Source organism: Fistularia commersonii, chromosome 10 (genome assembly GCF_037954325.1).
Source record: "Fistularia commersonii isolate RoL2024-O1a breed Wild chromosome 10, RoL_Fcom_v1.0, whole genome shotgun sequence".
In the NCBI taxonomy this organism is placed as follows: Eukaryota; Metazoa; Chordata; class Actinopteri; order Syngnathiformes; family Fistulariidae; genus Fistularia; species Fistularia commersonii.
The window spans coordinates 3651219-3665846 of NC_141293.1; the positions used below are offsets into that span (position 1 = coordinate 3651219).

Below are 14628 nucleotides of genomic sequence, written 5' to 3' on the forward strand. Positions count from 1 at the left end.
GCGATGGTAGCGCCAGCGTGGCTGAGCTGGGTGGCTTCCGGTGGAGAGGCAGCGCCGCTGGAGGACTCGACATCCTCCCTGACAGGTTCACATTCTTCCAAAGGTATCGCGGTTGTAGCCCCGGCTAGCTACATACTTCTACTATCCCCTTCTTCTATCATGGGAGATGTTTTTACTACATGTCCTGAGTCTTGCTTCTCCATCGTGAGAAAAGGGCCACTCGTAAATCCGAAAGCTAATAACCCTCCGCATTTAGTCTATGTTTCTGGCGCAGCTGAGGATATCCGGAATGGGATTATCTGTTGTTTGATGCTATGTAAAGTTACGGAGCACGATTGCGCTTCCGTCTTCAAATATCCGAAACACAGTCGGCTAACGGTCGAGGAGAAACCTATTTGTCGGATTTAAGAATCCAATGAGGAGTTTGATACTTGTTTGTGAGAAAGCTTTCAAATGAAATCGGCAATTGGCGAAAAAGTAGAAATGTCAGCGTCGCAGCACCTGCTGTTGGGGTTGTGCCCGATATTCGTTAGCTATAAACGTTAGCTATAAAATGAATTCATTCATCATCGATGCATATCGGGTTCAACCTGGACCGATCGGCGGGCCGCATAACCGTTCACTTTCTCATTCTCACGTCATTTAGACACTGAGCCATCCATCCCCTTCTTCACGTCATGTGGAGATAAACATCTGAGCTCGGAGACGCCGCGCAGAAGGGTCCCCTCACCGGAATCGAACCGGGTACCTTCTTGCAATGGGACGCTGATATGTGCAAACCCTTTGAAAACAATTTCGGATATCTCCCTAGCGTCTACTCTTATCTGAAATAATTTCCTTTCCAGTCAAGGGAGCGATGTTGGAACGGACGGCAGCAGGTCGTAAAGGGTGGAAATAATCCGAAATAGCAGGCGTTCTGCTGACGCATTTGCAGGCGTATTTCAGCAAGGAAGGGGACGAACCCGCGCAGGTGCCTTGATGAAGTTCGATCGATCCTCAACCACCGAGGCTTTTATTTTGGCATATGTGAAGAACAGTTGGGTCTGCAGAGACGGAGCTTCGGCGGAGCCACGATGTACACTTGAAGAGCCCTGACGCCGTTGCTAAAGTGTAGCCGACTTGGAAAGCTGCTAAGTTTCCATTTGGCTCTCAATGTCCCGTTGATCACCTTCTCTGCTAATTCTGGGGATTTTCAAACTCCTTCCGATGTGTCTTATTTGTTCCCTCCTCTTCCATGACTCACCTACTTTAAGGTTAAATATTGCTAATGCGCTCTATAGGTGATTGCGATGCTTAAAAGATGCCCCCCCCCAAAAAAAGGCCAATTCGCAAAAGAATAAAGCGGCAACAGAAAGGGAAGATTTAAAGCATACAGTGGTATCCATTTGAAAGAGGGGATTACCTGAAAGTCCGTCATCAGGTCTCTCCCGAAGGTGCCGATGGGGGAGTCGCGGGACATGGAGGTGACGGAAGACAAGAAGCTGCTGGACTCGGTGAGGTTCGGCATCGGAGAAAGATCGTCCGTCCTCTCGCGCAATCCTTCCCCGACGTGGTCCAGCTTCTCCATGAAGATGTGCAGCTCGGTTCGGAAGGCCTTCATGCGAGTGTTGACGGTGTCCAGGACTTGGGTGTCCGGTTTGGAACCCGGTGTTCCTTCTGGACTCTCTCCGCTCGTCACCAGCAGCCGACCTTCGAAAATCAGACTGTCTGTGTCCGTTATCAGACGGTCCACTGACTTCCCGAGACGATCCGCCTCTCGTTTAACGTTGGTGAAGGACTCGCGCTCTTCCCTCCTGCGGTTGGCCAGTTCGCTTGCGGTGAGCTCGCTGCCGTCGGAAGGTTTGATGCTTCCGAACCCCGAGGTGGTGGCCGTTTTCTCGAACAGGTCCTCCGAGTCGCTCTCGCCTCCGATGGGACCCTCCCTTTTGGGATGGAGGAGAAGAAGCCGACCAGCCTCTTCTTCCTCGGCGGCCTCCCGTCTGCCGGCGTCGCTGTCGGCGTCGCTGTCTCGGGGGCTGCCGGTCCGGAGGCCGAGGTGAGCCGCCAGGTCGCAGCGTTGGACGTTGGACATGAGGACGCGGTTCTCGTACTGCAGCTTCATAACCTTCCCGCTCAGCTCGTTGATCTGCATTCTGGCCGACTTCAGCTCCTCCATCATCATCATCCCGCCGGCGGAGCCGCTTCCGTTTCCCCCGTTCCCCGGTTTATGGAGTCCGACGTCTCCGCCTTCCTCGCCAACGGCTACGGAGCTGCTGCTCGGACCGAACTTGAAGCGGTTGAGTTCGGAGGTGAGCTGCCTGTTGTGGTCCTCGATCTCTGAGATCGAGCGGCGCAGGAGCTCGGCTTCCTCCTCCACGAATTGGAGATGGCGGCGGAGCTCGCTGGCCGACTCCAGCGCGTCGCCGCCGAACGGCGAAGAGGGCATGCTCGAGAAAGGCTCCCGGCCGAAGCAGTCTCTCTCGTACTGACAACGTATGTCTTCGTTTTCGGCGCGCAGGCTACGATTCTCCACTTCCAGCTCCACGATCTTCCTCCCCAGGATGTTTGCCTCCTCCTCGACCAGCTTCAGGCGTAATCGCAGCTCGGCCTCTCGAGTCGTGTGAGGGCCTCCGCCGGAGCACTCGGCCAGGGGAAGGGGACTGTCCACGTCCCCGTAGACGGACTTGTACTTCTGCAGTTCCTGCTCCAGCTCGTCTTTCTCCCGGCCCAGCTTTGCCATCTTCTTCCTCATCAGGCCGGACTCCTCCTTGGCGAACTGGAGCTGACACCTGAGGTCTGCGCTGTCCTCTTGCTGCGGGCGACACAACCGCAATTGAAAATAATCATTGACACGAAAACTAGGAGTCGAAAGTTGGGTTTTGCAAAGGTGGAAGATGCCAAAATCAGAAAATATCTAACATGATGAAATTTGTGATTTGACAAAGTGGCCATGGCTTATCTGGTAGATCTGCACTTATCAAAACCATATGTTCTGTAACATTACTTCGTTTAAAACCTCATCGCTATAGCCTTGTTTTCTTGCAAGCTAGTTCGAACTGTACTTGTTTTTGGGCCGCAGCCCTAAAAAAAGCGTTCAATTCGTTTGCTCGACAAGTTTTGGGTGACAAGCTTAATTGGCATTTTTGGACAAATTAGCAAACAACAGAGTTTACGTGTCCAGATCATGATGAAGTGTTGTCAAATCTTGTCATGGTGACTGGAAATAGCTTTCTTTTTTCTAGAAAGCGTTCCCACTCCCATGCGAGAGCCTTCCTCGGACCGCGAGGTGTTTCCGAAAGCCCCCAAAAGCTGGAAAACTAAAGGACTGACAAGTAAGAAACACCCTGCAAATCTTTTGGAGCCTTTTCCAAAACAGAAACCGCCAGAAGAGAGTATACGGAACATGGAGACAGAAACAACTGTAAGGACATGGTCATACCATACCTTTCTGAACTCAGAGGGGTTGCACATTTCAAACCCCAAATTACCCAAAGGCTTAGAGGAGTGCACCCCAAGGTGTCTGCTGTTCAGTGCAGTGATGTGATGACCTCTATACTGGACAGACAAAAACAACCTCTGCACAAACAGATGGCCCGACACCAGAGAGCCTCCTCTTCAGGTCAGGACTTTGTATACCACTCACACCAGAAGGTCAAGGACTGCTCTTTTGAGGACAGCAATGGCTGCATTCGGGCCAAGGGAGCAAGGTGTTTGGAGAGAAGAGTCAAAGAAGCCATCTTTGTTAAAACTGGAGGGATTGCCAGCGAACAGAGGAAGGGGGTCTGCAACTGTCACGGGGGCGGACTTGGGCAGGGAACCACACCTCAGAGCAGGAATCTGGATCGAAAGCGCTTTATTGAGTTGAAACGGCAGGTAGGGTGTCGCTGGTAAGCCCCTGGCTTGCACAGAACAGAGTTGAACAGGGCTGGGTCTCACCAGGACGGGCCCCAGGCAGGGTCAGATGTTACACCGCCCGACTGGGTCCGGTCGCGGCAGGGATGGGGTCCGCAGTGGTCTGAGAGCCACAATCCCCCAGCTGCCCTTTATAGGGATCTTGATTAGCGGCATCTGCTGCAGCTGGCGCCGATTCCAAATTGGGATCAGGTGTGATACCCTGACAGCAACACAACTTCCACCTGTATACAACTCAAAAAACGCCCAAACAACCCAAAGGAGCAAAAATGAACGAACCGGCTACCTTTGTGTTTACGCAAACATGCTACAATCGCCTGTTCGGATTGTATCCCACATGAGTACCCCAGAATTTGTACCTTTACTCGCCAAGCAACACACACGCATAACGACGCAAACATGAACACAACAACCCCATTGGATCTCGTCGCTGGTGTCGAAGTCGTTGGTGAACATCATGACCCATCTCAACTTGGGCCGATACCCGACCCCAACCCAGCGGTTATATATCGGATGTCCAGTCTCCACGCAGAGATTTGATGTTGCAGGTCATTAAAACAATGTATATATATTTGCAATACCGCCACCTAGTGGCCTGGATGACCACAACACTTTCCCCATCAACTTCCTTCCCTCTGGGCCAATAACAGGAAAAACAGATTTATTTTCCTTACCTGACAAGTGGATTTCTTGTCCTTGAAGGTTTCCCTGCTCCCTCGTCTCCTCAGAGCGGTCTGTCGAAAAACGACAAAGAAGGACGACTGAGGTTTATTTTTTGTTTTTTTTATCAACAACAAACGCCTCTACTACCTTGAGATATTCACCGCAGGAAATATACGCCTTGAGGCGAACTATAAAAGCGCTGATGACTTCAGTTGCCGAGGCGTCCGTGCAAGATGTTATTGATAATTTCGTAAATCCTACTTATGAGGACATGTAACGTAACTGAGGATCGTAATTATTATCATGCATATTATTAACATAGTGGAACAAACGCTGTGGATTAACTAAGCACTCGGATGCAAAAAGGCCACAAGAACATTAATCTGCGAGCAAATGTTACGCAATATTTCCCGACATCGGGTCAAACGCGGAAGCAATTAACGCCGGGCGGACTGAACTTCACTTGACACAAGCGTAGTCCCGTCCACATGCGTCGTCACGGTAACAGGAGGCGACAAACGTGTAAAACTTCAGCCGGGTTTTGCGTCGCGTGATCACGAAACATCTGTCCGTCCGCCGGGGAGAGGGAGGGTGAATCCTGCCCCGTTATAAACTCGCGTCGCACGCAACGCCGGGCTTAATTGCGGCTCAGGAATAATAATCGCTAATGTTATCAAGTCAAATGACGCGGCGACGGGAGAGAAAAGGAAGTGGGGGAAGGGATTCCCATCTATTGAGGTAGACTGCAAAGCTGTCAAGCTTCCTCTGGAAGCAAAACTGCAGCCTCGGGAGGGTTATTTAAAGACTCTGACGACGACTTCAGCTGCGGACCAGCTCCCTTTTAGGAACTTGATATTCTTATTCTTATCCCGACGCGCCCGTCTAGCTAGGGAAACCAGAAACATGACCGACTGCTTGCAGTCGCGTGTGGGGGATCACTGTGAAATTAAAAGGTAAATTATGTCTAATTTGGGGGCGAATTTTGGGGCGGAGCGTCGGTTCGATTCCCGTATTTTTCAGCGAGACGCACATGAACCCCTAAATGCTCATCTGGCGCCGCTAGACGGGTTAAATGCAAAGAAGAATTTCCCTTAAGGGATTAATAAAGTATAATAAAATGTAAAAAAAAAAAAAAAGACAGCTACGTCCAAAGTCCGGGTCGCGGGCCAAATGCAGCCCGTTTTCAAATGTACACCGGCCCACGGCTTCGGTCATAAAATCAATAATATGTGTCCGCAAGCACTGTTACATTATAAATAAATGCAATAAATGTTTTACTGTAAAACAACCCCTACTTATACAGAAAATTACTACATTTAATCATGTACGTGTACTTGTAAATTCACATGCATATACGTTACATACATTTTTACATACTTTTAACTTTATTTATTTCTCTTGATCTTTAACGGTCTTTTTATTCTATTTTTATTATTCGCTTTTCTATTCTTTATTTTTATAGAGTTCTATTATGAAACTTCTCTACTTGACTCTGTAGCAGGAGCTGCTTTCAACAAAACCCGGGGGAACAATAATGTTTCTGATTCTGAAAACACAGTGAACGAAAAGCGAATCTATATTTCACCAGAAGATGCTAAAAAACTAAAACACAGGAACCGGAAATGGAGTATTTATTCACTGAAATATGAAACAACTGTGGCTGTTTTCAAGGAATTCGAGGAATTTTAAGAAATTTAGAAGTTACTAGTGAGCATTTAATAGGAAACCATTTCAAATGAACCTAGATATGTTTAATTTTTCTGATTTTTTTTTTTCCTCACAGGCTTTTTCTTCATTCAAATATGAAAGACAGAAAACTTTAGATTCGTGTTCTGTATTTGAAAAGTATGCAATTTGAATTAAAAAAAAATTTAAAAAAATTATGAAATAGTGAGTGCCTCAATGAATGTAAGGCTGGATAGTCGAGCCATCACACATTTTCGCCAAATATGGCCCACTTTGCAAAAAGTTTGGATACTCCTGACCTGAGGCATTTCGTGGATACGTCGCAATTACCCATAAATTTATTTGAAAAAATATATTTTTCAATAATTCAGGCACAGTTTGGGGCGTTAAAACACATTTCACCCGGGAACTAGTTTGCAAGCGGAGCGGACGAATACGTCGTCGAGCAGGAAGGCGGCTTTGTCAACATTCGCCGGTCGCACGCCATTTTGGATCGTGCAACATTCGCTATCTGTCATTTGCGCTGATTTTTTTTTGGGAAACTTTTTGCGCCAGTGTGAGTTCCGACGTAGAAAATTAGAATTCCAGCAGAAGTCAAGGCTGCGACTGTGTTAAAATGTCCGGCTGCAAATGATTACCGGACAATGTTTTTTTTTTTTTGCAGATGACATTGTGATGTGTAGCAGGTGGAGGAACATCTAGAGAGGTACGCTTTGGAAAACAGAAGGATGAAGGTGTGTGAAGGAGAGGAAAAACAAGTGGAACCCTAAGGTGATGGGGAGTGGAGATGAAGAAGGAGGAAGATTTTAACTAGTTTCCTGAGTTATGGAATGAAAGGAAAGGTGTAGAAAATGGAAGTGAGACAAGTGAAGGTGTCTGGTTCGGAAGCAGTGAGGAGGTCCTAGACCAGTGTTTCCCAACCACATTAGTGTGCCGTGACAGATCATCAGGTGTGCCGTGGAAAAATGCACACTTTCACCTGATTTGTCTGAAAATTATATATCCAATGCAAATAATGTGTCTTCCTATGTCTATGTGGGCAGCGTGCAGTGACAGGCAGAACATATACACTCACCGGCCACTTTATTAGGTACACCACGCTAGTAACGGGTTGGACCCCCTTTTGCCTTCAGAAATGCCTCAGTTCTTCGTGGCATAGATTCAACAAGGTGCTGGAAGCATTCCTCAGAGAGTTTGGTCCATATTGACATGATGGCATCACACGGTTGGCGCAGATTTGTCGGCTGCACATCCATGATGCTGATCTCCCGTTCCACCACATCCCAAAGATGCTCTATTGGATTGAGATCTGGTGACTGCGGAGGCCATTTGAGTCCAGTGAACTCATTGTCATGTTCAAGAAACCGGTCTGAGATGATTCCAGCTTTATGACATGGCGCATTATCCTGCTGAAAGTAGCCATCAGAAGTTGGGTACATTGTGGTCATAAAGGGATGGACATGGTCAGCAACAATACTCAGGTAGGCTGTGGCGTTGCAACGATGCTCAATTGGTGCCAAGGGGCCCAAAGAGTGCCAAGAAAATATTCCCCACACCGTTGCACCACCACCACCAGCCTGAACCGTTGATACAAGGCAGGACGGATCCATGCTTTCATGTTGTCGACGCCAAATTCTGACCCGACCGTCCGAATGTCGCGGCAGAAATCGAGACTCATCGGACCAGGCGACGTTTTTCCAATCTTCTATTGTCCAATTTTGATGAGCTTGTGCAAATTGTAGCCTCAGTTTCCTGTTCTTAGCTGAAAGGAGTGGCACCCGGTGCGGTCTTCTGCTGCTGGAGCCCATCTGCCTCAAAGTTGGACGTCCTGTGCGTTCAGAGATGCTCTTCTGCCTACCTTGGTTGTAACGGATGGTTATTTGAGTCACCGTTGCCTTTCTATCAGCTGGAACCAGTCTGGGCCATTCTCCTCTGACCTCTGGCAGCAACAAGGCATTTCCGCCCACAGAACTGCCGCTCACTGGATATTTTTTCTTTTTCGGACCATTCTCTGTAAACCCTAGAGATGGTTGTGCGTGAAAATCTCAGTAAATCAGCAGTTTCTGAAATACTCAGACCAGCCCTTCTGGCACCAACAACCATGCCACGTTCAAAGTCACTCAAATCACCTTTCTTCCCCAAACCGGTGCTCGGTTTCAACTGCAGGAGATTGTCTTGACCACGTCTACATGCCTAAATGCACTGAGTTGCCGCCATGTGATTGGCTGATTAGAAATTAAGTGTTAACGAGCAGTTGGACAGGTGTACCTAATAAAGTGTCCGGTGGGTGTAAATGCTCTTCCACTTGATGTACCAGTGTATCAGAGTGATTAGTGACGCTTTGCGTGATACATTTTTAAAATAAAAAGTACTTGTATCCGCGTAAACAAACAGGCGACATTGTTGAAAACTACCAAGACGAGTGAGAAAGCAGTGAAAGTTGCTATAAAGTTGCGGATATTGAAAAGAGTGTTCTGGAAAAGTTGCACATCAGTGGGAAATTTGCGTTGCAACTTGACGAATCTACAGATATTAGACACATTAGATTTCACATTAAGTAAATTGAGACTACGGTTTCATTCTTATTCTTTAAAAAATGTTTTTGACATATTTATTTGGTTTGTTTGTTTGTTTAGAAGTTTATTATGACAGTGTACAAATACATTGAGCACAGAGGCAGAGATGTTTGTACCAGATTATAGCTCATAGCTAATTTCCATCTGTAGTCCTGGACAATACGAATATAAAAAAAGACAATATATATAAAATATACAGATAGGCGATAATATAACTATACAATATACAAACAGGCAATAAAATATGTATTTTCCAGGTTGAAAGTGCTATTGTTGTGATATTGTTGTGGTGGTGTGCCGTGTGATTTTTCCAATGTAAAATATGTGCCGTGGCTCAAAAAAGGTTGGGAAACACTGTCTTAGACAACCAGCTGTCGTTCTCAGCGAACGTCGCACGTTCCTGCTGATTCCTCTTCTACAACATCAGGATTATTCAGCGGAGGATACAGCGCAGATACTCATCCAGGCTCTAGTCATCTCTCGTCTGGACGACCGCAACTCCCACCTTGGCATCAAGCTTCTGGAGCTTATTCAGAAAGCGGCAGCCCGCCTGGAGTTCAACCGTCCCAAATTCTTCCATACAACTCCCATTCTTATGTCCCTATATTGGCTACCGGTAGCCGCCCACAACAAGTTCAAGTCGGTGCTCGGCTACCGGGCGGTGAATGGGACAGCCCCGTCTTATCTTCAGGATATGGTCGAGCTACATGTCCTGCCCCCGTCCCCTCCGATCTGCCACCTCTGGGCGACCGTCCACCCCATCACTCAGAGCCTCCGGCCGCCGATCGAACCGGCCTCGGCTCTTCTCTGTCTCGGCTCCTCGGTGGTGGAACGAACTCCCAAAAAAGGTCAGAACAGCTGAAAACATACTCCTTCACCAAGCACTACCCTACTAATCGCACTTAGAAGAAGAAATGAACCTATGTATGTACAGTATACCCTTGTTTTTTGCGGGGGTTACGTTCCGAAAAGAACCCGTGATAGGCAAAATCCCTGAAGTAGAAACCTTTATTTTTTTTTTACAATTAATATACAATTAAATACTCTGTTATACATTGAAAAGAAAGAACAAACCATTTTATAGGCTCGATCATTTGTTTCACAAATAAAAGTACTGTACTTTAGAAACGTTTTTTTCAACAAATAACTTCTATACTGTACTGTCAAATAATAATTTTAATCATCAATGTGAACAGAAGGCTTCAAATTGCGGAGATTAGCACCGCCCACCGCGACCCGAGGAATTGGATTAAACGGGAGAAAATTAAAAATGATAATGGGAAAAAATGTGGACAGTTGCAACCTTTTTTGCATCCTTATTAAAACTTATCGCTGCTGTCGTCCTTATGTTTTTTTCTTCCTTCTTTAAGGAACGAACGGAAGATTCATTAATTCCGTAATGCCGACCTACAGCCGCGTAGCTTTTACCTTCCCTTAGCATGTCCAGAAGTTTAACTTTATCTGCGATAGATAGCATCTTCCTGCCGCAGGTGCTTTTGTCGGTCCAGAGTGTTTTGTCACCATTACGGGTTTTAGAGAAACTCGAAATTACAAGAGAATTTTGCACGTACGTAATGTAGATTTGGCAAGCTGTTTTACGTACGTGTACATGTTAAACTGCAACGTTATCGACGCGCAGGTAGAGAAGAAGCGGAGTGACTTTTTAGCCAATCAGAATGCAGAACACGATGCACGATGCAAATCCGTGAAGTAGCGAAACCGTGAAAAGAAAAAACGCGTTATCGCGAGGGATCACTGGATATGGTTTTGAGATGGCTATTTGGTTGAGTAGTCACTTCTGACTTCTGACTACTGGTACTTCAGATCTTCGGTGACTGAATTACACTTTTTGGAAGTCGCTTTGGATAAAAGTGCCAAATGACGGTAATGTAATGAGGCTGAGCTGGACATCGCAGAGATGAAGATGTGGAAGTTGTCTTTGGGAGTGACCAGGATGGACAGGTACGAGTCCCTCGGAGGGACAGCACCGGAGATAAAGTCAGCCTGAGATGGTTCGGACAAGGAGCAGATCTCAGACGGGTTCATTGACGGACCGAAAGATGACATGAAGTGAGTTGGTGTGAAAGAGGAGGCGCGTTCACATCATCGCACGCTGGTTTAAAGGAGATCCAGGGTGTGTTTGCTCTCCTGTACAGCCCAAGTAGACGGCAGGACGAAGTGACTCGTTCTCGGTCGGACGGACGGAAAGTATGTCGACGAGCAGAAACGGGAAGGGAGAGCCGCCTCGACCCAAACCTCCGGCGTCACCGTCTCCAAGGGAACGACGGCAACGAGGACGCGACGGCGAGGTCGTTAGTTGTCCGCTCATCATCCCCGTCCAACATCCTCCGTAAATATTAGCAACCAGACGATGCACTCAGAGGAAGAAATATTCTTTGAAGTGAACGCCAACGGGCCTCTTTTTTCTTCTTCTTTCCCAAAGCAGCGGCAAATATGCACCGCCTTCAACGCGCCCTTGGATCCCATCACGCCGTTCATTTTCAGGTCTTCGCTTTCAAAGCGGCGTTTGTTTGCGCCCCCGAAGTGCACTCTGTGATTTGATTATCCGGTTGTTTTCCTGTGATGGTAAGAGCCGCACCGCCATTGCTTGTCGTACTTCACGCTCCCGAGCTGGATGACCCTCTGATCAGCGGGTCGGCGGTCGGGTTCCCGAGCTCCTCGGGCCAGACACCCGAACCCAAGTCGCTCCTGCGTGGTTTGCCTGTCTCGCCGGGCAGCCCTACTGCTGTTTGCGAATGGGTGAACCAGTGTAAAGCACTTTGAAAGAGCGAAAACGCTCGGTAATACAAGACTATTTGTCATTCATTCACTGTCTTTAGCGCCTATCCCGCACTTCGAGTCCTAGATGGTCAAGTCCAGGAGTCGGCAATCCATGGCTATTTGATCCCTGCAATGCGTCTCCCGGCGGCTTTTGAAAATAACGAGTATTTAATGAAATATGTATCTTAAGTATGTTAGACTGGTGCAGGACATGTATGCTAGCTGTGAGACAGTGGCGAGGTATGCTGGAGGTGTAACAGAAGCTCAAGGTGGAGATGGGACTTGTTTGCAGCGGTGGTAGACAGGTTGACCATGATGTTTGCAGATGGTTGTGGTTTGTAGCTAAGGTTCTTTTTTGGAGTGACCAGGATGGATAGGATCAGGAATGAGTCCATCGGAGGGACGGCACATGGTAGATCTTCTGGAGAGAAGGTCAGAGAAGCCAGACTGAGATGGTTGGGTCATGTACAGAGGAGGGATAGTGGATATGCCGGTAGACAGATGCTGGAATTGGAGGTTTAGAGGAAGACCGGAGAAGATTTATGGACGTAGTGAGAGAGAATATGAAGTTAGTTGGTGTCAGAGAGGAGGATCCAGGGAATAGTGTTAGATGGAGAGGGTTGATTTTCTGTGGAGACCCCTGAAGGGAAAAGTCCAAAGTAGAAGAAAGTGTATTTTATTTATCTATAGGTATTTTTTACGCGCCTGTAAAAGGACGGCATTTTTGGTTTGCTTACGGTGGATCATATAAGTTCATAAATACAAGAAGGCCTCAAAGTAACCATAAAACCCAATGTCTTTTTTTTTTCCCGGAGTTAAAAAAAAGCTTTGTTGCATGCAGAAAGGTCATTTTATTTTTTCTGTGGTTGTTCATCTATTTAAAAAAAAAACAAAAAAAAAAACAAAAACAGTATTTTGTTTTGGCAAAAAGGCAAAAATAATTACATGCCGTGTTAATTCATTTTACATTTCAAAAGGGTTGTTTGGCTCCCGGAGTTTTCTTTACGGCGTCTCCAAATGGAGTGGTTGGTAAAGGTTGCCGACCCCCGAGACAAACAGTACAACTACTCACCCTCTCTTAAAGATAAGATAAACTTTATTGATCCCCAAAAGGGGGAATTCTTTCGTCACATTCGCGTAACAGTTACAAAAGTTACCCCAAGTTACTTGCAGGACATGTATTCATACGTCATCCAGAGATGCAAAACTATTAACCCTCTGTGTAAGCGGGCGGTCATAATTGTTTATTTAAATCCGCTTTGCTATGAATGGAAATGTTTCTAATTTTCTGACAGCAGCCGGCCTATTTCTTAAATAATTCTCCTGTAATCAGATGCTTTTTCATGCTCAGTCTCAGACCATTTCTCTGATTTATAAGTCATAATTTATCACCGCGTGGCACGACTTCCCGCGGATCCGTCTTGTCGGCGGAGATTATCTCACCCTCCTCGCATCTCGCTCTCGGCTTTGTCTCCAGACACCGACGGAGGGTTTAATTCCCCCTGGCGGGGGTTTGGTGACGGAGCTAATCTCTACCGGGGCGGGACGGTGGATTAGAAGGCATCTTGCGCGAAGCTCCTCCGAGCCCTGGACTCTCCGTGTTCCGTGCACGATCCGACGAGAGCTGAAACGTCTTCAAGTGAAGAAGCTCAAGTCCGGTTCAAGAAGAAGACGACCGTTCCAAGAACTCAAATCCGAGTGTTTGGCTCCCCTTCAAAATGAAGGTCAAGAAGGTGCGATTGTTTCCTCCAGAAGTCCAAAACCATGCAGGAGGTTCATTAAAAACCCTAAATTTCCCCATTTTTTTTTCTTTTAATCCTTTTTCATGTCACTCCATTCGCCATTCATGTTTAGTTCAGTTATTGCCACTGTCTATTTTATCCTTGTTGTGCACTCTGCCGTATATTTATTTATGGATGTCTTTTGTTATCTTTTAATGGTCTCTTTTATTTATATTTACCCCTATGGGGATCAATAAAATATATGCTGAATATATCCACTCATTCATTCATGTATTCAGCCATTCATTCATCATTTGTACTGTTTATCCTGCAGTCAGGGTCACATGATGCCTATCTCAGCTGTGATTGGTTCTCCCTGCTCCCATCAGCCACATAATACACATAGTAATAATCATAATAATAGTACATCTTTTTTAAGGCATCTTTGACACTCAAAGACACTGTACGAACATATTCATACACATAAAAAAACTGATATTTCACCAAAAATAATAAAATCAACAATAATATATATATATATATATATATATATATAAACACATATACACATAAAAAGATATTCATATATATATATATACACATATATGTTTTTGGATGATGGGAGGAAAGACACGCAGAAACAGGGATGAACCAGTGACCTTCAACGGACACATGAAAAATGATATATCTATATTATATATAAATAATATGTAAAAAATATAATTATAATTTAATGCAGAGGTTAATAATTTAACCTCAAATAAGTACGCTTAACACTAATATGTATGTGTGTATTGCGGAATAAACAGTGACACAGAACTAAAAACAAATAAATAAAAGAAGAACTTCTCCTTCTGGTAATTAAAACCACTAAATCACCTTATGAGTTAAAATCATTTTCGGTTGAAATAAGATTGAAGTTTGTTTTAAAGGAATATAACAACAACAGCAGTAATAACAATAATAAATAAAAGAAATATATATTTTCTAACTAAAGATTCAATTCCAACACAATTTTTAGGAGAATATTCTGCAAATTCTTTGCCGCCATTTACATAAGCAACTCTACTCTCTCTCTCTCTCTCTCACACACACACACACACACACACACACACACACACACACACACAGTATCGTATATTTTTACCTCTTACATTTCTAATTTCATATCGCTGATTTTTTTGCGACACCACAGGTTTTTGCCTTTACAAGTGTATTTTTATATGTCAATTATTTTAATAGTAAAAAAAGAGTTTACTAGCCTAAAGAATAAAAAACACAATAATGAAATGCTTTACAAAGAAATAAAA

The 14628-nt window shown here is 45.5% G+C and overlaps 1 protein-coding gene across 5 annotated transcripts in view; it reads right to left on the bottom strand.

Moving 5' to 3' along the window:
• Nucleotides 1-14628, bottom strand: part of mtcl1 (microtubule crosslinking factor 1) — a 91819-nt gene that overhangs the window by 39140 nt on the left and 38051 nt on the right. For all 5 annotated transcript variants that reach the window (XM_086153363.1, XM_086153366.1, XM_086153362.1 and 2 more), the window contains exons 4-5: nt 4566-4625; nt 1403-2791 (exon numbers count right to left, since the gene is read on the bottom strand). In XM_086153363.1, coding sequence (XP_086009489.1) covers nt 1403-2791; nt 4566-4625 — 1449 coding nt within the window. The remainder of the gene's footprint in view (nt 1-1402; nt 2792-4565; nt 4626-14628) is intronic.